The 22,705-nt window shown below is 43.5% G+C and overlaps 1 protein-coding gene across 1 annotated transcript in view; it reads left to right on the top strand.

Annotated features, from left to right (window-relative positions):
* PCDH17 (protocadherin 17) overlaps positions 1-22,705 on the top strand; it is a 144,350-nt gene that overhangs the window by 33,111 nt on the left and 88,534 nt on the right. Inside the window, exon 3 of the mRNA XM_044448269.1 lies at positions 22,531-22,589. Within this exon, the coding sequence (XP_044304204.1) occupies positions 22,531-22,589 (59 nt within the window). The remainder of the gene's footprint in view (positions 1-22,530; positions 22,590-22,705) is intronic.

Consider the following 22,705-nt stretch of genomic DNA (forward strand, 5'->3'; position numbering starts at 1 on the left):
AGGTTTTGCAGAAGATGAACAAATTTTTTCTTGACTTTCCTGAATGATACACAATTTAGCCATCAAAGAATGTGGAAAACAAAATCCTGACCAAAAATGTGGGTTTCCTCCATAAACTAAAGTATGAGAATGGACATGGGGTGATTTGAGCATTGCCAAATTTGTGCAAGTTGTGAAACTGAAAGGAAACCCAATTCTGTTCAATGAAAAGATGACAGAATGCAAGGCACCTGACAGTCTGGAAAATACAGATGGAACAGAATTAACAAAATCTGTCTATCCCTACAATAATGCATGTGAATCATTTTCAAATTTTCAGCACCTTTATACAAATGCTAATACTATGTTTCTTGCAAGAACACACAGAGATAAACCTCTCCATGATGCTGTTCAGATCATTTTACTAATCGTGTTGACAGGACAATAATTTGGATCCCCTCCCCTCTGCCCATACTTTTCTGCAAGTTTGCCAGATTTATTTGTGAGCAGGGGAATACTTTTTAATAGATCTTGTTTGCTCTGCCCTTCCTCTCTCGCCATGACCTTTCTGTTTTTTCAGTGGAAACAGCAGAAGGAAGTAAAAAAATAAAAAAAAATAACCACAACTCTTTCCCTAGAATTAAGTGTGAATGGTGCACCTCCAGGGAGCCACATGAGTGTTAAACCACAAAGAAAAGAACCATGAAAATGATATGGAAGTGATGAAAAAGCAACAGTGAGAGCAGAGTTAAATATTAAAAGGACAGAGGAAGCTCTGGATAATGTTCAGGTTTTACATTTTATAGGACACTTAGAAGTGAGATTTAAAATTCTTCTAAAGTATCCTCAAGCTTTGTACTATTTTAATTAATTTCCTTTTCACTGCTACTAAAATGCCAACCGGCTTGTAATTATGTGGGCTGTTTGTATAAATTTTATTATTTGTATATATTTCATTATTTTGTATATATTTTATGCAAAGAGGAGCTGGGTCTGGTACTTTTAATACATGGGCAGATTGCGCATTCTGACAGTGGGAGCTTGTGCAGGGTGAGGAAAGTCCCCTTTGGGAATCTTCCCTTACCTCCTCTTGGTAACAGTTCAGCGCCCTCATCCTTCCATGTGGCGCAGCATCCTTCAGTTGGTGGTGTGGATGTGCAGAGCCCTTCCTGGGAATGTTTGCTGCTCCTGTTTTAATCCCTTGATGCATTCTTCAACATTGCTCAGATGCTTTGGCTGTGTCTTTGATCAACAGCTTAGCATTCCCCTTTGGAAAAAATTCAGTATGGCAAATCCTTTTGGGAATGCTAAAATGGGAGTTACGCTGCACCTGTGAGCCCTCTTAGACATCCCTTTCCTTCCCAGATGAAAGTACCTGTGGAATATGTCCATTGGCCTGTATCTCAGCGTGGAATGGCTCTCAGGAGACTTGAAGAAGAACATTCCTCCTCCTCCTCCTCCTCATGCCTCAGCATATCTTCTTCTTATTCCCATTCCTAGTGGGAATTTATTCGTGGAGGAGGGACAAAGGGCTCCCAAGCTCTTCTCTTTGGTTCACTGACTGAGTTGAACCCTACCATCAAAGCAAGGATGGAGCTAAGTTCTTGGAAAACACAGATTCCTCTCCCTTCATTGGCTGAGCTTTCATGACTGTGATGGAAGGAGATGCTTGCCAAGAAAAGCTGGCAGGTGACAAGAAGGGTGTGCCCTAGAAGAGAGTTGGTGGGCAGGTTTCAAGTGCTGAGCACCCCTCTCCTATCTTGAAAGTTCTCCTCTGCAGACCCCTTTGCCCTTTCGTGAACTTTATGAGAGGAGCACAGGACTGGCAGCCTAGCGCTTCCCTCAAAATGTGGATTTTCATCCTAGGACCAGTCTGAATTATGCACAACCCCAGCTGAGCACAGCCTTCCCATTATGCTTGTGTGTTTCGTGGACAAGCAAGACCAAGGGGAAGGCCCTGGGAACTGTGTTCAGCGTGGCTGCCTGCAAACTCTGCAGGTCAGCTTGCTAAGAGTGGACTGACACGGCTGGGTTCGGGGTCTCCTGCTGCTAGTATAATCCACAGGCTCTTAATTGTCTCGTTGGACAAAGTAATTTCAAATCCAAATATTAGCTAGACCCTTGAAGTGAGTTCGCTTACGGCACTACCCAGCACTTTTAAAAATTCAATTATGGTACTTAATCCTTGGTATTGTTTGAGCCAATACTACACACACACACACACACACACACACACACACACCCTCAGGTTTAATCGTTTCTTGCATATTCTGCCAGTGTGGTTACAATGTACCCAATGTTCAACTTCATCAGGGTATCCATTAAAACAAAAGAATAACTTAACTTCTTAGAGTTACTTAGTGTGAGAGCCACCCACCTTTCCTAATTATTTCCTGGATCCAAGTTACACAAAGATCGTATTTCTGAATTCCAGTTCCAGCGAGAGTGCTAATTACAGGGTGGCACAGAAGTAGAATAAACGCCAGAGTTATCATGCCCTTTGGGCATTCCTTCTCATGCATTCTTTCCCTCCTTTTTCCTCAACACAGGTCCTATTTAACGAAGGTATGGACATGGATACACACACAGGCATACCCACACACACCCACGCAAACACAAACACACACTTTCCTTGCATGTGTGATACAAAAGAAGTGTGTAAAATCACATGAACCGTAGGTAATACTTTGTGATAAGTGAGTGGGATTTAATGTGCCATCGATGGTGCTATATTTACATCTGAAATTCATGTAGCAATGAAGGGTGATTAAATAGCCATTCCTTCAGTTGGTGAGATCAAATTCCTGCAGTATTTATCCATCGTCAAGATAATTTCGCTCACTGTAACCTCTTAATCCCATTCCACAGCTTTTTTGCCACCATTGGCTAGTTAATAGATAGGAAGCCAATTCTATCAGCATGGGAACCCCTTTAATAGGATTCTGATCAGCCCTATTGATGAGCCCAGCTCCCTTAATCAGAGCCAGGATGTTACGCTGACAAGGGGAAACAAGAAGGGCAAGCGCTGGCTGCGGCTTGATGACAGGGAGGCACATTTCAAAGTTTAGTTGAGTTTGTTCCCAACGTGGTCCTTGTTGGCAGTGTTGCTTCAGCAAACCATACATGCCTGTGGTGAAGGAAGTGAATATACTTTATAAAGCAATGCAGGAGGGCGAGAACAAAATATGTTTTGTTACATTTTCTCATACTTTTGTCTGAACTTTGATGTAAGTGAAGTTGAGTTTTGTCACGTAGCCTTCATAGAACCTTTTAAAAACATCTGTCTCAGCCGTGCCACTCGTGAGCTTTGACATGTTGTGAATTATTTCAGAAATCTGAGGCTTTTTCTTTTCTTTTTTTCTAAATGAATAGCAGCTGTACTGAGTAATGTAATAATGTGCCATGAATTTCATTAAGTTTATTTATCGACTCGGCTGGGAGATGGCTGAAGGAAAAGCTATTGTGTTCTCTCCTGACTAGCAATATTTATATACTGTTATAGTTGGCACTTCTTTCAAGAACCTCATCTACCTTCTCAGAAGAGTAGTTTATCTTAGGAAGCCCAGTTGAGATACCATGAGATTCATCTTTGGCTCGCTTAATCAGTCAGCACTCTTTTTTCCTCCTGAAATCTTCATGAAGATCAAAGGCTGGTTGTTTCAAAAGCGGAGGCAGGAGATTCAAGGAATTCACTATCGAAGTTGTTTTTAGGGGAAAAAGAGTATTTGGACTTGCATTCAGAAGCATGCTGTGCTTTCCAAGAGAGGATAAATTTATTATTTCAAGCATATGGTATAAAGTTGAATTCAGAAAATTACAGTCCTGGTGGGCTGCATCTTAGCTCTCTTGAGTCTTACAGATGACGATTACAGATCATATGAAGACATGGTCATTGTGGTCACTGGACTATATGGAGGAGGGAGCCAAACTGGATGCAAGTTCAACCTAACTTCTGAATAAAGCAGGGCAATCAGGGTCCCAGTCATGTGAACCAAATCTAGGATGCATGTTTTCTAGAATTAGGCTGAATAAATCATAGAATCATAGAATAGAAGAGTTGGAAGGGGCCATGAAGGCCATCAAGTCCAACCACCTGCTGCTGCAGGACACCATGTTACACCTTCCCACACAGAGGGCTGCCCAGTTTCCCCTTGAATGTCTCCAGTGTGGGAGAGCCCACCGCCTCTCTAGGTGGCTGGTTCCACTGCTGTATTGCTCTGGCAGCAAGGAATCTCTTCCTGATGTCCAGCCTGAATTCAAGCTGGGTTGTCACAGCTTGAATTGATTATTCCGTGTCCTACATTCTGGCATTAGCAAGAAGAAAGTTTAACCTTCTTGCTAATGCCAGAATGATCTTGAAAATGTAAGGGGGGATACCAGGTGGGCTTCGACTCCTCTTCCTCCATGTGTCCACCCATACATAAAATTTTATGTTTTTCTATCGATGTATTTTTATGGATTGGAAGCCGCCCCGAGGCTTATGCGAATGGGGTGGCATATAAGTTGTCTAAATAAATAAACAAACCATCATGGTTGTACTGTTGGCATACTGTGGCTTTCATTTATTTTCTTGGATATTTATATACTGCTTTTCATGATTTGCTAGGCAATACAAACATTTAAAATAGGGAAAGAATAACAGCAGCATATTAGAATACCTATACTCAGCATAAAGTCACATGGCAGAAGGGATGGGGAAATTAATTTGCAAATGTAAGAGCCTGGGAAAATACCTCCTGAAACTGGAGGACTTCAGCACTGGGGCATCTCCAGTGAGCATCTTAAGGCTCAAGTAAGTGCATACCGACTCAGCTGATCATTGGGCATTCCGGTCCCCCTATGTCAAGGGCTTGGGAAATCAGGCTAGACTTTCTTTGACCATAGCGCAGAAGCTTTAACAACCGGTAATCTGCCAAAATAAATATATTCCTTTTGCCTGTTTTCTGTCCCAGTTTCTCGCACAGCTGCTAGCTCTATTGCAATTAGCTGGGGATCATATTTAGAGCCACACTACAAAAAGCATATCAAACCTGTGCTAAAAAGTGAGAGAACCAGCCAACACGCTTCTTCCCCATCCCCTGTGCTTGCTGTCAGTGCCTCTTCTGAAGGGGACTGAGAAGTCTCCGGTGCTGGATGCTTCGAACAACAGAAGCAGCACCGTCTTTGGTAGGTGACAATGCATGTCTGGTGAGCTTTGTTTGTCTCAGACTGTGAAGGCCCACCATTTTAGGGTGAGAGATCCCAGCTCTGTGTCTTCTCCTTGCCTTTCTTGCTCGACCAGCCACTGCATTGTCTCCTTCCCTTCTGATGTGGACAAGGTTAAGTTGACTGCCCCGTGTCTGCTCCCATGTGGAAGTGCTGGACATCTCGCACCTCTACCCTGGTGGAACTGCGTTCAATGATTTGTACATGGTGATTAGTGTATTTTGAGTATAAATACATATTTGAGTAAAATACAGTATGTTTTGAGCTATGTGGACCTTCAGCAGTCTTTCATCCAAGAACTGTATTTCTTAGTCAGAGGTTGTCAAGGCTTAAGCCTTCTGGAATTAACCTTAATATTTTATTTATCTATGCATTCCCCCCTCCCCCAAAGCAGAGTCCTACATAAAACACAAGTATCCATAAATAAAGTGCTTTCAGTGCAATGCAAGCATAACTTTTCTACTTTGCAAGCTCTTCTCCCAGAATGTGTTGCGTTCTGGGGTCACCCCAAAGTGCCAGTGACCCAACCATGAGCTCTGGCAGGTGTTCCTCTGGAGGTTATTCAGCCTTGGTGAAGGTGTCTTGGGGACTGGTTTGATTGTCCTGTCTTCATGTCTCTTCTGTGTGTTGGGCATCTCAATGCATGTTAGGCCAGCAAGGAAACCACTGCATTAAAAAAAATATGTTAAGCATATTTGCATTTTTTGTAAGCACCTTCAGGAGCAATGCTTCCCAGAGGCTTTTTATGTGTTAGGACAACCTCTTCAGAAAGGAAACTAGAAGATCTGGAGTGTCAATAAGTGCCTTTCGGATAAATTTGTGGAGGCTTTTGGAGTGAGGTGCCATCGATATATTGTATCAATATATCAACACTCAAGATAGGATGAGTTTTTAGAAATTGTTGGCCAAGACTTTCTTGGCATAGGGATGATTTGGTTCAGCACTCCGTGGAAAACCTTTTCAGCATCTATTTCCCCACCTTGCCTGTCCTAGAATACAACTGGAATAGCTGGAAGTACGTAGTAGTAATAGCCAGCCAAAATTTTCCTAGTCTGCTGAACCTTCTGGCCAGTTGCCTGGGCAGAAAGATGTAAAGCCAAAAATACATTTTGTTGTTGTAGTCTAATAAAATGCACGAACATAGCAAAGAACAGAAAGATGATAGTGGTGATTACAAAATAGAGAACAACATTCATGCCATGTCCTCTTTCTCTTGTGATTAACCCAAGAAGCACTGCGCTAATCACTTCTGTCCTGTTCAGTCTCAAAGGCACACCCGACCCATCGCGACCCCATGGACAACACTCCTCCAGGCCCTCCTGTCCTCCAGCACCCCCAGAGTCCACCCAAGCCCACATCCATCATCCCAGTGACTCCATCCAGCCACCTCATCCTCTGCCGTCCCCTCCTTCTTTTGCCCTCAATTGTTCCCAGCATTAGGCTCTTCTCCAGGAGTCCTTCCTTCTCATTCACTGGCCAAAGTATTTGAGTTTCATCTTCATGATCTGGCCTTCTAAAGGGCAGTCAGGGTTGATCTCCTTTAAGAAATCTAAATCTAAATCAAGCTCTGACCACTACACTATCCTAAACATGCATCCAGCAATAGTACTCTGCATGTGCTCAGAAACTGCAGCATAGCTTTGATAGTTTTTTCTTTGAGAAGTCTCATGTTGATTTCTAATAAAAAGCAAATGGTCTGCCAATACATGCTGGGTATTTTCTTAAAGCTAAGGCTATGTAAGTGCTCAAAATGATATATACACCCCGTTCTGAGCCAGAATATATCGTTCCTAGGGAAAGCCTAATGCTGGGAACAATTGATGGCAAAAGGAGAAGGGGGTGGTGGAGGATGGGGTGGCTGGAAGGGTCACTGAAGCAGTCGGCGTGAGCTTAGGTGGACTCTGGGGATGGTGGAGGACCTGGAGGAATGTTGCCCATGGGTCGCAATGGGTCAGACACGACTTCGCGACTAACAGCAACTAGCAACAGGCAAACCATGGCTGTTTCCTTTTCTTTGAATGTGGGTTGGCAGAATGCAGTTCTCTTGTCTTGCATTGCTGCTGCCATAATGTGAATAACTGTCACACTGAAGGGGAAATACTCGGAATTAAGGTTTCTAGGGGAAGGACTGGAATATGCTTGAATGAGATATTAAGTGGCAGTTTGATAAAGGGTAGAGATGTTCCACTTCATTTTTTGTAGTAATGTTTAATTAAAAAGCAGTTAAAGTCTGCAAAGACATTTTGCTTTATTACAGTTTCAGGTATGAACACCAATATATAGTAAGACCAGCACTGCGTCACATTTTGAAGATGTGATACTTGTTCTTGTAATTCTGGGGGAAAAGTAGGAATATTCCAGCAGCCTCATATCCATACATCTGATTAATGTTTAAGCCTTTGTTAAGATTGGAGAATAAATCTTCCCCTAAGAAGACATTTCTTTTCTGGGTACATTCTGAGTATCAGGATGTGTCCTTCTGAGTTTTTGACTTCTTCAAGGAGGGCTAATTGTTGGGCTTGATATGCAAAAAAATAATAATTCATGTGCAGTGCCTACTTTTAACATGTTCTTTTGCATGACCGAAAATGCAGAAATGTTTATGGGAGCAAGGGAGAAGTGGACCTCTGCGTTAGAAATATGGAGGTCTGATTTGTTCTTGGCAAGTTTCCTGGAACTGGGGTGGAAAAACAAGCAAATACCTTGAACCCTAGAATGGCAATTTCTGCCATGCATTTGGAATCCAGAAGAGTTTGGATGAAATTCCCTGATTAGAGTTGTTGTTTAGTCACATAATCATGCCTGACCCATCATGACCCCATGGACAACATTCCTCCAGGCTCTCCTGTCCTCCACCCACTCCACATCCCCCGGAGTCCACCCAAGTCCACACCCACTGCCCCAGTGACTCCATCCAGCCACCTCACCCTCTGCCGCCCCCTTCTTCTTTTGCCGTCAATCGTTCCCAGCATCCCCTGATTAGTAAGGACATTTTATTTTAGAAATGAGTAATTGATCATTTCAACTCTACCAGTGTGAGAGGGCAAGGTGCAGTCTAAATCATCGCCCTTCATTAGCAAATCTAATTAAACATTATCAGAATTTGAAAATGGATCAAATATAGAATAAGTTATTCTCGGCAGCCTCTGCAGCAATGCAAAGCTCTGGGCTTGTGCAAGCAACATTTTGCAATGATCTAGACTCTAGAGCATCAGGAATTGAGGCCTTTGAATTGTGGTGCTGGAGGAGACTCCTGCGAGTCCCTTGGACCGCAAGGTGATCAAACCAGTCAGTCTTTGAGGAGATCAACCCTGACTGCTCTTTAGAAGGCCAGATGCTGAAGATGAAACTCAAATACCTTGGCTCACAAACGCCTCAGTTCATGACCAATCGGGTCACAAACAGAAATTTCATAAAAAATTTGCCACAGGTCGCGAACTTTGCATCGGGTGACAATTGCAGTCATGCTGGGGCGGGGGGGGGGGGGGGATGGCCGCGATTGCACCAGTGTTCCCTGCCCAAGCATGCCCATGCCCGCCCCCCCCCCACGCACCCACAATTGCACCCGTCTCTCCCCACCCCCTGCACAATCGCTGGGGTGGGGAGGAAATGGCCATGATTTTTGTTGTTCTTGTCACTTTGCTTCAATTTTTTGTGAATAAAAAAAATAGTTACAGAACGGATTAACCTTACTTATATTGATCCTTACGGGGAAATTTGACTAGGCTCATGACCAATTTGGATCACGACCAGAGTCCTGGAACGGATTAAATTCGTGAGCCGAGGTACCAGTGTACTTTGGCCACCTAGTGAGAAGGAAGGACTCCCTGGAGAAGAGCCTAATGCTGGGAACGATTCAGGTCAAAAGAAGGAGGGGACGGCAGAGAATGAGGTGTCTGGATGGAGTCACTGAAGCAGTCGGCGTGAACTTAGGTGGACTCCGAGGGATGGTGGAAGAGAGGAGAGCATTGAGGAATGTTGTCCATGGGGTCGCGATGGGTCAGATGTCACTTCACAACTAGCAACAAGAGCATCAGAAGGTGGGAGCTGGCCCTTTACCCTTTGGGTGGACAGATACTGCGAAACACTGCGTTCTTGCAGTTCTCTTTGACTGTTGCCTGGAACTTTAGAAAGGAAATAATGTTTTCTTAGGCTGCACAGTGTCCTTCTGGTGTTGCTCTCACTTCTTGGTCTGATAGCAAGGAATTCATAAGGACATAGCTCTTTCCTTCCACTCACTGTCTTGTTGGGTGGAATCTGCCCCTTGAACTGAGCAATTTATTAAGATGTTTTTCACCACCACCATCATCAGTAATGAAAGAGAAAAAAGAATTAGAACCAAAATTAGAACATTATTCTAATAGGAACTATTCTAATTAGAACATTATTCTAATAAGAACTCAAGACTGTTTTCCTTTTTCCTCTTCACCTTCTTTTCTCCTGCATAGTATAGTTTAAATTGTAAACCTGAGTGCAGAGAGCACCTTGTTGCTTATTGATTTGTAACCTCAGTGGGAGCCTTCTTGACCAAAAATAAATAAAAGCAGATATTGTCACATGGTAGAAAACTATTGGGAACAAAGGAGGTCTTTAATAAAACCATGAGTGATTTCAGATACATGCAGCATTCCTTAAGAAAGTGACAGGGGAGGTGGAAGTGGGAAAAATTAAAAGAACTACTTAATGGGTTCTTCTGTGACCCATGAAATAAACGTATTGCAAATAACGGATCCTATATTTACAAAGCAAATCCATTTTGCATGATTTGGGACCAATTCCCCCTGCCCCCAGCTTGGCATTGCAATTTATATCACACATACCTTGAAATAAAGCAGTTACCTTGAAGTGGGACGGCTTCCTACAATGAAGTAACTGTTCCATTTTTGTTGCTGCCCACCGAGAGTTTCAGTCAGGATCAGCAATAGAATAAGTTATTCTCCATAGTCTCTGCGTTAATGCACACTGAAAACTCTATGCCTGTGCAAAGAAAATTTTGGAATGGGAGCTGGCATTTGCTTTTCCCTTGGGTGGTCAGATCCCAGTGATACATGTCCTGTGCATTTTTCTTTTGACTGCTGCCTGGGACTTCAAAAAGGAAACAATATTATATTTGGGATAAAGCAAGACTCACTGGAGTAGACAATAAAGTTAGGGAAAGATGAAGGCGAGAGAAGAGGAGAAAGACCAATTATTAGATGGATTGATTCCATAAAGGAAGCCACTGCCTTAAAAAAAAACTATCATTATCATTATTATTTTCATTAAAAAGTAGAATACAGAAAAAGAATAAAGATATCAAGGGATTTTCCACAAATATTACATATGATATCAAGATCAAAACAATTTGCAAAAATCAGTAATTATTACCTCTTCTACACTAGTTAAATTAATTAGTACTTAACTTAAACTTATAGAGCAATTATTCTAGTTTATAATTTTCAAGACTGCCTTCTTTTCCATTCCTTTTGAATGGATTTTGAATAACAACAAAACATTTGTATTGAAATCATAACTCACCGATGGTGTTTTTACAAGCTGTGTTGAGTAGATTGTATGCAATAAAGGAAGCTACGGCCTCAAGGTTCCATGAGCTGAGCAGGGCTGTTGAGGGCAGGGTGTTTCTGCAAAGCACTCATTCAGAGGGCTGCCACAGGTCAGAGGAAATTGGATGGCGCATAACGCCAATGTGCCGTCAAGTCGCGCTGTCCGTTCGGAATTACCCCACCTCTCCGTCACAGCCTTCACGAAGACATACTTCTTCCTTCCCGTCGCTGTGCTGTTGGTTTTCCTCCACCATTGAATCGATCCATCAGACCCCAGTGATACAGTCAGGATAAACACGGCGATGGTGAACTCCAAAGGTCAAAGCCAACTTTAGCCAACACGATTATCCTTCTCAGATATCAGACCACAATTGAATGGAAATAGTAATAGCTCTGTCTTGGGATGGCATCATGCCCTTTAAACTTCATTGTCACCCCTTCCTTTGCTACCAAGGGCAAATCAGTGATGGTCTCATTGGGTTACTAATCGATGCATTAGTTCAATGGCTCGGTGGTGGATGTTTCCCAACGAGGCAGTTGAGGGAAAGAGACAGTCCTGCCCTCATGAAGTTGTTTATACTGAATGTAGAGGTGAGGTTCAAGTCTAAGCACAATATCATCATCCTTCTTACATCCAAGTGTACAGAACTGTATCTACTTTGTCACTGTAATCAAGGATGAAGACCCTCACAGTGTCCTGTCTTTGCCATGTGGAATGAGATTCTGAATAGAATTAGTACATAATAAACCTGAACACTGGAGGACTTACTTCCAATTAAAATTGTTTTATGCCTTGCAAATTGAAATTCTGTAGGGACTCATAGACCCACAGTGTTGCAAGGGAAGGTTTAGGCCATGAGGTCCACAGTTTTTGTTTCGGTATCTCCATCCTACCATCTCCCTCGACAGTTCGCTCCATCGTCTGACAGCTCTTCCATTCGGACGTATTTGCTGGTGTTCATCTGTAATCATCCTTCCTGAAAATTAAGCATACAATTTCATGCCTTCCGGTCTTTGATGACAAGGGACAGGATACAGTTCTGCTCCGTGTAGCAACCTGTTAGCTACTTGTCACATGTTTAGTTCATATACACATGTAGTTATTTAAAGTGTATGCATTTATTGACTGTACCTGCTAAGATGACAAGAGTTGAAGATTATCCTAAGAACACTGAAGTGGCACTCAGGGATATCTCCCCCTGCAAAATCATCATCATAATCATCCCTTGAAACTCATGGGGTTTGAACAGGAAAACTTCCCAGTGGATTGTGCCCTAAAATAATTCTCCACTTGTTTTACTAATGGCAGTATGAATATGTTCAGCTTTTCCTTATACTGGAAAATACAAAAAGATCTTCCTTAAAAATTCTGTTAGAAAATTATGTTATATTTGAAAGTATGTTTTTGCTGTCAAAAGATTATCTCTTCCTTCCTTCCTTCCTTTCTAAACTTCATGTCCGCTGAAGCATGCTCAGTAGAACAACTTATTCATATCATAGTGCACCTTACATGAAAACATATCCACACAATCCTGTCCCTTCAAGAACTGCCTACACTGTGAAGTACATTTCCTCCAAAATGCTAATGCCAAATGCCTGATCATTATTATCTTTTTGCCTCTGCTGGAAACGGCAGGTGAGGAAGAGATGAATCAGGGTAGGAAGTGTTTTGTGCAGCCTGAGCAGCCTTCCCAAATGAAAAATCAAGGACTGATATAAACGAGATGATGCATTCTGGTTTTGCTCCAACAATTATATCCATTTGCTTGCGGGCAGTGCCTGTGCTCTTTAGTTGCTAATCAATCACGCAATGTTAGTTAATTCCCCTCACTCCAACACCTAGGAAGAGAACATGCCTTTATTTACGTACACTGATGTACAACCAGCCAGCACCAAGGGGCACTTTTAAAAGCACAGATGAGGTCTTACCAGCCGTGCCTATTAGCAAAGATGCTTGCAAATATAACCTGAGAACTCCACTTTGCACAAGGAAAACTGCTGAAAACTTTGATGGCTCTGAAAGGAGAGCCTTTTGTGGATTCTTTGGCATGAGACAACCTTTTCCAGCCTGGGGCCCTCCATACATTTCAGACTATGATTGCCAATATTCCTGACTCTTAGCCTCATGTCTGGGGCTGATGGGAGCTGTAGTCCAGATATCTCAAGGGCATTCGGTCAGGGACCGTTTACATAGCCCGTCACTGTATGTTCTTCAGTTGCCAGCAGAGTTTGCCTGAAGTGAAATTCCAAAAACTTCTTTCTCTGAAACACCTGAGGCATTTCAAGGGAAGCACCAAGGAGGTCAATCTGTTTTGCAGATAACCATTTGTTTATGAATTTCTGCCTGATTGTAAGGCCCATCTTTCTGGATGATGCGAGCACTGAAAGCCAAGACACCAAAATTGGAATGCGGAGTCTGCTAAGGCACAAAGAAAAGGAGATGTGCCCCTTTACCTGCCTCTCTTTCAGTCTGTACCTCAAGAAGATTGCAGGCAAACTCACACCAGCCTTGGGCATCTGAAGGGGACTACACAAGACTGGCACTACCTTATGATGTGGAATTATGGCATATTTATCCAAAGATTTGCCAGCTTGAGAGGCATTAGCTTCCTCACCACACAGCACATTTACTCTACCAGTGCTTCATAATATGCATACATGTTCACTTTCTTTCTCTTCCTCTCCCTCCCTTTTTTCTGTTTGCATGCTGCTTTACAAGCTGTAAGCTAAAAGGTGGTGATATCTTTTATACTTTTGACCCTGCAGTGTGACTCCCAAGAGCTTCTCCAAAATGCCATTTGCTCGTCTCCAATAAATAAATAAAGCAAGCAAGTGTGGACATTAGGGAGAGTGGGCAGGCCTGATCCTGATCCCAAGTTCAATAAACCATAGCAGTGATATCGATTGAGTAACTACATGGGTTGCCTTCCAGATCACTGGTATCAAGCTGTTGGTCATGCCCGCACCAGGCTACTCGGTCAGGTTGCTCCTTCTCACATTGCATGTCAGAGGACCAGTCTACTTCTTCGCATCATTCGTTCATTTAGTGGCATGTCAACAACAAGAAGATGTGAACTAGCTTAGTAAAATAAAAACCTGAGCAATGAGGCTGCAGAAGCCGCTCTTGTCATAACTGTTAGCCTCATTCCACATGAAAAGTTGTGATAGAGAATAAAGAGCATCAGCTTCACCGCTGAAGTTCCTTCAGCTGCTTCCGATGCCTGCTTTGAGATCCTCTTACCTCTGTCCCAAGCTCAGTATCTTGTTAAGTGAGTGCCTTTCTCTAAATTCAAAGTATTACCACAATAGCCTTGAAGTTCACAGGTCATCTTGCTGAGCGGCTCCCGTGTGTCATTTTGGATTACATCTCTTGGTGCTTGGAGAGATGGGAGCGACTCATGCAAATATTGCTGAAATATTTTCAGAGAAACGGCACTTTGCTCATACTCCTGAAAGGAACTTAGCTGCTTGAAGTGAGACCAGCCGTGTTTTAAGCCTTCCATTCCATGGCGTAAGCACATAATCATCATGTGAAATGGCTCAACAGGATGCAGTCAGGCTGATCCTTGGTCCTGGCACAGGCAGATTAGCAGAACAGAAGAGTGAGACTGTGATACATTTCTCTGCTGGCCCACCAAGTTACTTGCCTTCCGTGTGTTGCTGTGTATGCACACTAGCCTGAAAGAGTATACATATGAGGTGGGGCTATTTGGTTGAAAGGACTTTGAAGGTCACTGCCTGCATCATAGATAGAGTTTAGCTTGGTGGAGCAGAAGTTCTGTGGACCTGAGACCAATGCTGGGGTTTTGGGACTGTGGGCAGGTCCTGGGCTGGTTTCCCTGCTCCCAGGAAGGTCACCTGTGGTGAGTGGGGAGGAAAAGTGGGGAAAGGGGGGAACAGGCAGCTCTGTATTCCACAGGAAAGGCCTTGCCATCTTCCTTTTCCCAGAATTCCTTCAGTCGCTACATCAGAACCCAGAGGCATTCTGGGGATATGGAGAAGATACCTGGATTCACCATACTTGACGTTTTTCATTAAAAACACTGAATTGGTGGTGATGAGTTTTTTAAAAATGTACCAAAAGCAAAAGGAAACCAGTGATGGCTGGAGCTGGAATTGGCATTTGCTTAATCTTTTCTGATGCTGAAATGCACTAAGCTTTGTGACATGCAGAAGAAAAACACACTATGAACTGAAACATAAATATGTAGGAAATCTGGACTTGAGAACTGAGCTGAGCATGATTATCACAGGCAAATGTCAATGTTGATGAACATGTTGGTTGGCCAGTTATGGGGAAGTGATAATTAGGTAAGGATTAGTGTGTCAGTTTTAGAGATGCCACCCAAATTTTGGAGGATTTCATGGAGAATGGTGGTGATGTCTGAACTGAGCCAAGGTTGAGGTAATCGATGTTATCACAAGGTTCCACCATTTTGCTCCCTGTGGTTAGTAACCCACCACTGTCTGACAGCACGAGCCCCGCATTTCTTCCCTGAATTTGTGCAGCATGGAAGTCCCGTGGATGGAAAGAAGGCCGGAGTGCTTTAGCGACTGAGGTTGCAGAAAACCCAAGGATGCCTTTTCTGTGCTGGGCCAGAGAGAAATCTGATCCTTTCTAACTTCAAACACAGAGATGGAAACAATCAAGCAGAAAAACCAACCAGCAGCTCTGGATCATTTCCAGATCAGAACTGGCAGGAGTCACCCAGCCCTAGCAACTGTCCTTAGAGCTAGAGGCCCTGGGCCTGGGTTGTCCGTTCAGTCGACAACAATGAACTGCGCTCTGCACCGTGTTTGACAGCCTCCCTGGATTCACGGTTCCCGTGGTATATTTGCAAAAGTAACCTTCAACCAAACACAGCAATGCGAGGAGCTCCTGCTGAGAATGCCAGCCAGCCACTCATCTTTTCAGAGATGCCTTCCCTTCTCTGCTCCCTGACCCAGTTTTACCTTCCCTCTTCTGCTTCCTCACACCCCAGATAATTTTATTTTTATTTATTTATTAAAACATTTCTATGCCGCCCCTTGCTGAGGCCTCGGGGCGGCTTACAACATCAAATAAAATACCAAATACATTAAAACAATAACAATTAAAATATATACAGTAAAATAAAATAAGCCGCCCTGGCCGATAATCTGGTGATCTGTGGCCTTTGTGATCATCCAGCCCAGCTTCCCTCTCCTAAAGTTTATTGCTGCAGTCACGGTACAAACACGGATGTACGGATGCCCTCCGTCTTGTGCTGGCTTGATGAGATCAGACCTACAAGGATCCACACGTGGAGACTTCGCTTGCCTTTGGCATGGTGGATATGGGCCGCTTTGCTTATTTGCCTGGAATTTTATTGTTTCCTCTAACTGGCATCGCAGTGGGTGACGGAGATACCGTGCTTTCAGCACTGTGCATTTCCGAGCATGGTTTATTCCTGTGCATTAAAGATTCAGATCAAAGCATGTCCTGAACGGGGACAGCCCACTGCTGCCTGCCGTGTCTGCCTTCCACCAGCGCCCTGGATAATGTGGCAGAACTCAGAGTTGCTGTAGAGTGCCTAGGCACAGTGTGAAGCGACGCAGAACACAACAGCAGCCTTGTCACCCAGTCAGCTGCAGGAGCAATGACAGGCACACACAGTGGTTGGATTTCTGTGAAAGATGCCACCTCACTCTAGCTCTGCTTTGCCCGATGAAGTCCAGCAGAAGATAATCAAAGAGGCATTCAGTGCGAGTTTTTGGCTGCCTTCCACAGATCCTATAAATACTCCCTGTTCTGCAGTGAGTTACCTTTGGCTCATTCAGTTGGTTATAATAGGGTTATTACCAAACCCAGGGTATGACCCAGTGGTAAGTGCTTCTGTTGATTTTATTGCAAGAGAAAGAACTCCGCGCCTGACACTGCAGTCCTCTATGAAAAGCCTGTTGCAAGTTCCGTCGAGTCCGCAGCCATTCGCGTCTGAGTTGGCCCATACAGCATCGCGCAGTAGCTGCTGTGTTGAGATCCGTGAGATTTGAGATGCTTCCAGAGTGAGGTTTGCAGTCTTGCTGTAACATGGTGGAGCTGGTTGGTCTTTCTCTCGTTAACAAATATTTTGTGACAAGCGAAAAAGATAGAAGAAGCGGTGGGAAAACTTGGGAGGGTCTTAACTGACCATTCATGTCACTGTTGGGACTTCCTTCTTTCAAAAAGATCTGTGAACGGAAAATGACCAAAGCAGAGTAAGAACCCATCTTCAAGCACCCTTTATCATCTTTCTCTGGATTGTGATAATAGATTCTTTTTTTCTGGCTATCTGCTAATTAATGCATTTTCAGTTGATTCATCATATCATTTCAGTGAATGATTATTATTTATTTATTTATGAATTTATTAAAACATTTTTATGCCGCCCCATTCGCCGAAGCCTCGGGGCGGCTTACAACAAATTGATTTAAAGCAGTGGTTAAAGGTAAATAAATTTGCCTGTTATCAATAGTTTACCCTTGCGTGCCTTTCAACTCTTAGGTACATAGCTAAGGATGCAAAAGAGATTCAAAATCCAATATTTTTCAGCGCTATCCCTGGCTCCTGGAAGGAAAGTCCTCCTTTAACATTTTCTGGATTTTTCTCTTTATCTGTCTGCATATGAGAATGAAATTTCCTCAGGAATAATAAAGTGTCCTCAAGTGTCATCCATTAAAATGGACCTTCAGTGATTATTTCACTAAAGCTGCAGAATATGTTCCAGGCAGCGTCAAGCACTTCTTAAAAGCAGTGTTTTCAATGGGAGATTTTTAAAATTGAAGCAGGCTCTTCACATTGCCTATGAAATGGAACTTAACGTTGGTAGGACGGGGCTCCGTTGAATTCTCGCGATTACATAGATGAAAATTAACTGTGGGCTTTTTAAAATACTGAATGTATTTATTTGCAGTGTGCCAACTCCCAATCCTTGGAAGCACTTGCTGAAACCTATATATATGAGAGAGAGAGAGAGATTACAAGTGACTAACATGAATAGCCTGAAACTTTCGTGTGCAATCTAGGAAAAATGCTGCAGTCTGTGTAGGAAGTTAATAAACGCGTGGCAGTGCCATCGAAAATGGCATTAACTTCTCTCACCCTTTGGACATATTCGGAAAACTCACGTTTGTTAAAGTGTATCCATACAACATTGTCACATGTGCAATTAACATAAGAGAAACCAAATATGTGTTTGAGACAGAGGTATAGTTCATACAAACAACAGATGAGGTTCTAAACATCTTAAATTGCGTTCCAGTAAAACAAAGTCTTTGCCCATGAAAAAACAAGTATATATATAAAAAACAGGATTAGTTTTTCCTGTCTAATGGATCATTTTCTATGAGGATTATTGCTTTTTTTTTAAATACACATTTTCATGGGATTCTCCATCTTCACACTGAAGTGGTGTAATCATACCTTTACAGTTCTTTACCAAACTTTTACGATTTTCTCTGTTCTTTGTATGAACTAGGTCTGCAGTTGCTTTGGCATTTGGAATTGTCACCTTTCCAGCTGGGATGCCAAATAAATAAATGTTAAATCAGCTGCTTCCTCATAACCAATACCTTCTCACCACAATCAGCTGATGATTGCTGAAATGATGGTCGTCAGAAGAGAAACACTGGCTGAGAAGAGGAGGTGTTGGCCTGCTCCAATTTGCAGACCATGGTTAGAGAAAAGCCAGTGAGAAAACACTCATTGGCAGCAAAGCTCCAAGCGTGTTTTGGGGTGGAGTCAGGCTGCAAACTGAGGAGGGGAAGGGACACCAGAATTCAGCAACCTGAAGTTGCTGGCCAGCTGCACCTCTGAGCAGCAATACTTCAACTGTGGTTGATCCATGAGATGTTCCCGAAATGTTCCTTCTCATGCTGCCGCAGTCCAGCAGAGATGATGATGATGATGATGATGATGATGATGATGATTATAACATTTCTATGCCGCCCCTTGCTGAAACCTCGGGGCAGCTTACAACACGATAAAATACATTGAAATACAATAGCACATAATAAATTACCATTAAATACAAAAATACAAAAAAATACATTGATTTACAAATATAAGATTAAAATTATCAGTATAAATTAAGTAAATAAAAATATAGGAGGAGAAAGAGAAGGAAGAAGAAGTTGCCCTGGCCAGATCATATGTTTTAACAATTAAAATGATGTTTAAATAAAAAGGTCTTTACCTGGCGCCGAAAAACCAGTAACGACGGTGCCAGGCGGACCTCTTTGGGGAGTGAATTCCAAAGGTTGGGTGCCACCGCAGAGAAAGCCCTCCTCCGAGTACTTACTCTCCTAATTTCTTTCATGGAGGGTTCCCGGAGAAGGGACTCTCCCGCAGATCTCAAAGGGCAGTCGAGCATATACGGACGTAAGCGCTCGTTCAGGTAGCCAGGACCCAAGCCGTTTAGGGCTTTATAGGTCATAATCAACACCTTGAATTGGGCCCGGGCTTCAATGGGAAGCCAGTGAAGCTGACAGAGGACTGGAGTCATGTGAGCATAACGCCCCGTCCCCGTCAGCAACCTGGCAGCTCTATTTTGCACCAATTGAAGTGTTCGGACTGTCTTCAGGGGACGCCCCACGTAAAGCGCGTTACAGAAGTCTAGGCGGGAAGTCACCAGCGCGTGTGTCACCGTCGCCAGGCAGTCGTACTCCAGGTAGGGGCGCAGCTGATTAATCAGCCGAAGCTGAAGGAAGGCGTTCCTCGCCACCGCTGTCACCTGAGCTTCCAAAGAAAGCTCCGGGTCGAGGAGTACTCCTAAGCTGCGGACCTTATCCCTAAGAGGGAGTGTTGCACCATTCAGGACCAGGTCAAATCCACCCTCTCCGAAACCCGATCCGCCAACCAACAGGACCTCCGTCTTGTCTGGGTTGAGTTTCAGTTTATTTCCCCTCATCCATTCCCTTACCTCGGCCAAGCACCGGTTCAGCACAGCCACTGCCTCACCTGGATTAGTGGAAAACGAGAGGTAGAGCTGGGTATCATCAGCGTATTGATGATTCCGCAGCCCACACCTCCTGATGACCTCTCCCAGCAAACCTTGGAGAGCAACCCACCTTTCACAGCCTACAACAACGCTGTGTTCTTTTCATGGGCTGGTTATGGCTCATCCATGGGTTGAGTGTGGGTTGTCAAGTCTCACTGCAAGTCCTACTTGCTCCCTTCTGATCCTGTTTTCAAGCCCCAAAGTCTATGTCAAAGGACGGTTAGCCTGAGAAATATAGTCTTGGGATAAACATGGTTATTTTAAAGTTTAAGAAGCTCCTCTGTTTATCCTGAATAGCTTAAATAAAAATTATTTGCACAGATGCATGTTTAACCCTTCAAGCACCTTCCCATGCTCACAGTTCTCGCATTCCTAGCTGGACGTATTGCAAGATTCTTTAAGCATGTTGAGTGTGAAAGTGAGCTAGGGAAAGCTACCCTGGAATCTATTTCAGAAAGAATCTTAAAAAGCAGAGCTAGGCAAGACGACTGGGTGGAACTCGAGACACACCAGCCTGCAAGGTACTAGCCATGTGGATTCTTTCACAGGGTGTCTGGTTCAACCCCGGGACAACCCCTGTGAAGTCTGTGGTGTCAGCAACAGCCGGCTGGAGGGATCCACAGCTAGGATTGGGATCCGTGGCTCTTTCACAGCCTTCCATTGCCCCAGAGTACTGCTTCCTTACGTAGTGCAGACTACATGAAGAGGGGAATTCCCCGACTGCTAAAAACCATGGAGGTTGAGATACGAGGACAAATCGCGACCATCATGTTCCGTATACTGTTGACTATCCTTTGGAACTGTATAGTTCTTTGACTGCTTTTTACTTGCTCCTTTTAGTCATGTTTTTGAAACGCTTTTTAGTATTTTAGAAAAACGTCTATTTCATGACTTTTACTTGTGTGTAATGCAGCTTGCAGCTTGCCCTGATAGCTCACCTTCCTTGGGATTCCTGGGGTGAGGCACTGGCTTGGAAATTGTTCTGCGGCACACGCCATCTCCAGCACCAGCTCTCCTCTGTGCTCGTGGCGAGTGAAGCAGCCGCGTGCCATGGGAGGAGGCCAAGTGCAGGATAGAGGCGGTCAGGGAAAAGTGAAGAAGATGCAAGGAGGGACTGTCAGCAGCCATGGAGGATGGAGATGGGGCAGAGATGCTGCGAAGTTGGTGGTTACAGAGAGGATGGGCAGTTGGAACAGGGGTGGCTGTGTCTGAGATGCAGACTGTGACAGCACAGACAAGACAAGTGACTTGCAGTGTGTCTCTGGGGGCACCAGAGTACCAAGAGAGGCTGAGGTCATGCTGGGCAAAGGCCAGGCTATTCTGTATTATTTTCCTCGAGATCTTCTGTCTTCTGCCGCACAGCCCAAGCTGTTGGAAACAATGAGTGCTGCCATCTGCCCAATGGACTCCTGTTCTCCATGCATCTATATCCCACTTGTTGGTCCACAGTGGCAGGCATAAGGACACAAATTAGAACTGGCGTGATAACAATAATAATTGACTATAATTATATTTATATTGATTATAATTATATAATGTTAGCAACAAAATAGAACTTATTCATGTAGTAAGGGTGCTACATACCCAAATTTGCAACAACAGAGAATTCCCAGGTTGCCACTTTTCAGCTTGGGCATTGGGCAGAATTCTTGAAAACTCTTCTGCTGAAGCAGGAGGCCTGTCGTCAGCCTCTCGAGCCATGTAGCTGGTGTCCTTCTTGTTGCGGAAGGTGAGGGAACTGGCTGGGATACAAAATTGGGATCGGGGCCACATCTGTTTCCAACACCTTTGGCAACATTAATCACAGGCATGTTTCTCTTGCCCCCAGAACAAAAATATATTGTCCACCCCTCACCTTAAACTGATAGAAAAGGCAGATGTACCAATTTAAGGAGAGCAGATATAGCTTAAATGCCAACATAGAGTCCTGAAAACAAACGCCTGGCTGAGGCAGCAGACCACGTCCATGTCTCTCCCAGCGCCTGATTTACCCCAGTTCAGATTACACACTGGGCCACACTAGCATGTGGCGGGTGATCCACACCACTTGTTCAATATTTGTGTGCAGGTATTGACCAATCGATTTGCTTGTTTTGATGCATGTACTGCACAGCTGTGAAATGCCATCAGGGAAGCTGACAATCATAAAAGCAAACAGCAACTAAAACAGAAACACGATGCTAGAAAGTAAAACCATTAAACAGTGTTAAAAATATAGAAGGCATTGAAGAGCCAAACAGTCAGGAATAAGATTTGGGGAACTGGATGCCTGAATATTTCACCACAGGAGAAATATGCACGCCTGGTAACCTGCTGCACCTGGGTGAAAACTAGCTAGCCGAGAAGCCTTCCTTCATAGTTCTCTCAATTTTTCTAAGTTTGTAAATGAAATAAACAGTCTATTGGCAGTGGCGAACTGTTTGCCTCAAGAACTCCTGTGAAAGCTACGCGTGTTACAGGTGATATTGGATGAGAAGCTCATGTGGATACAGCGCGGTCTTTTGACCTTGCCTAAGCTTATATGAGCTTTATATGTCTACCTAATTGCAAAGCATATTTCCATGTCATTTATGTAAATCACCCTTGTTTGTTTTAGCAGGTAATTTGTGGACCAGGATCACTTAATTGTTCTGAGTACATAATTATATACCAGCAGTTTCCAATTTAATTAAAATGTACAAATCTGAAGATTAAGGGGAAAATATTTTTTGAATTATTAATCATTTCTCCTCTAGGAAATCTTGTTGCTCTGCAGGAGATTTGTCCAGTGTACAACTAGATGTATTTTTTTTCCTTCTCTTTCACAGACAGACAATTTTCCCGCAGAGCCCAATTACATGGGCACGAGGCAGCAGTTTGTTCAAAGGTAAGGCCTATTAAATAACTTTCTCTGCTTCCCCATTTGCATTCTTGTCAAAATTGCTTTGCCAGAGAGCTCAATTCAAATTGGGGAAGGTAAATGCGAGTTTAACATACTCTCTC

The sequence above is a fragment of the Varanus komodoensis genome, unplaced genomic scaffold (assembly GCF_004798865.1).
Source record: "Varanus komodoensis strain SLA01 unplaced genomic scaffold, ASM479886v1 scaffold54, whole genome shotgun sequence".
Lineage (NCBI taxonomy): Eukaryota > Metazoa > Chordata > Lepidosauria > Squamata > Varanidae > Varanus > Varanus komodoensis.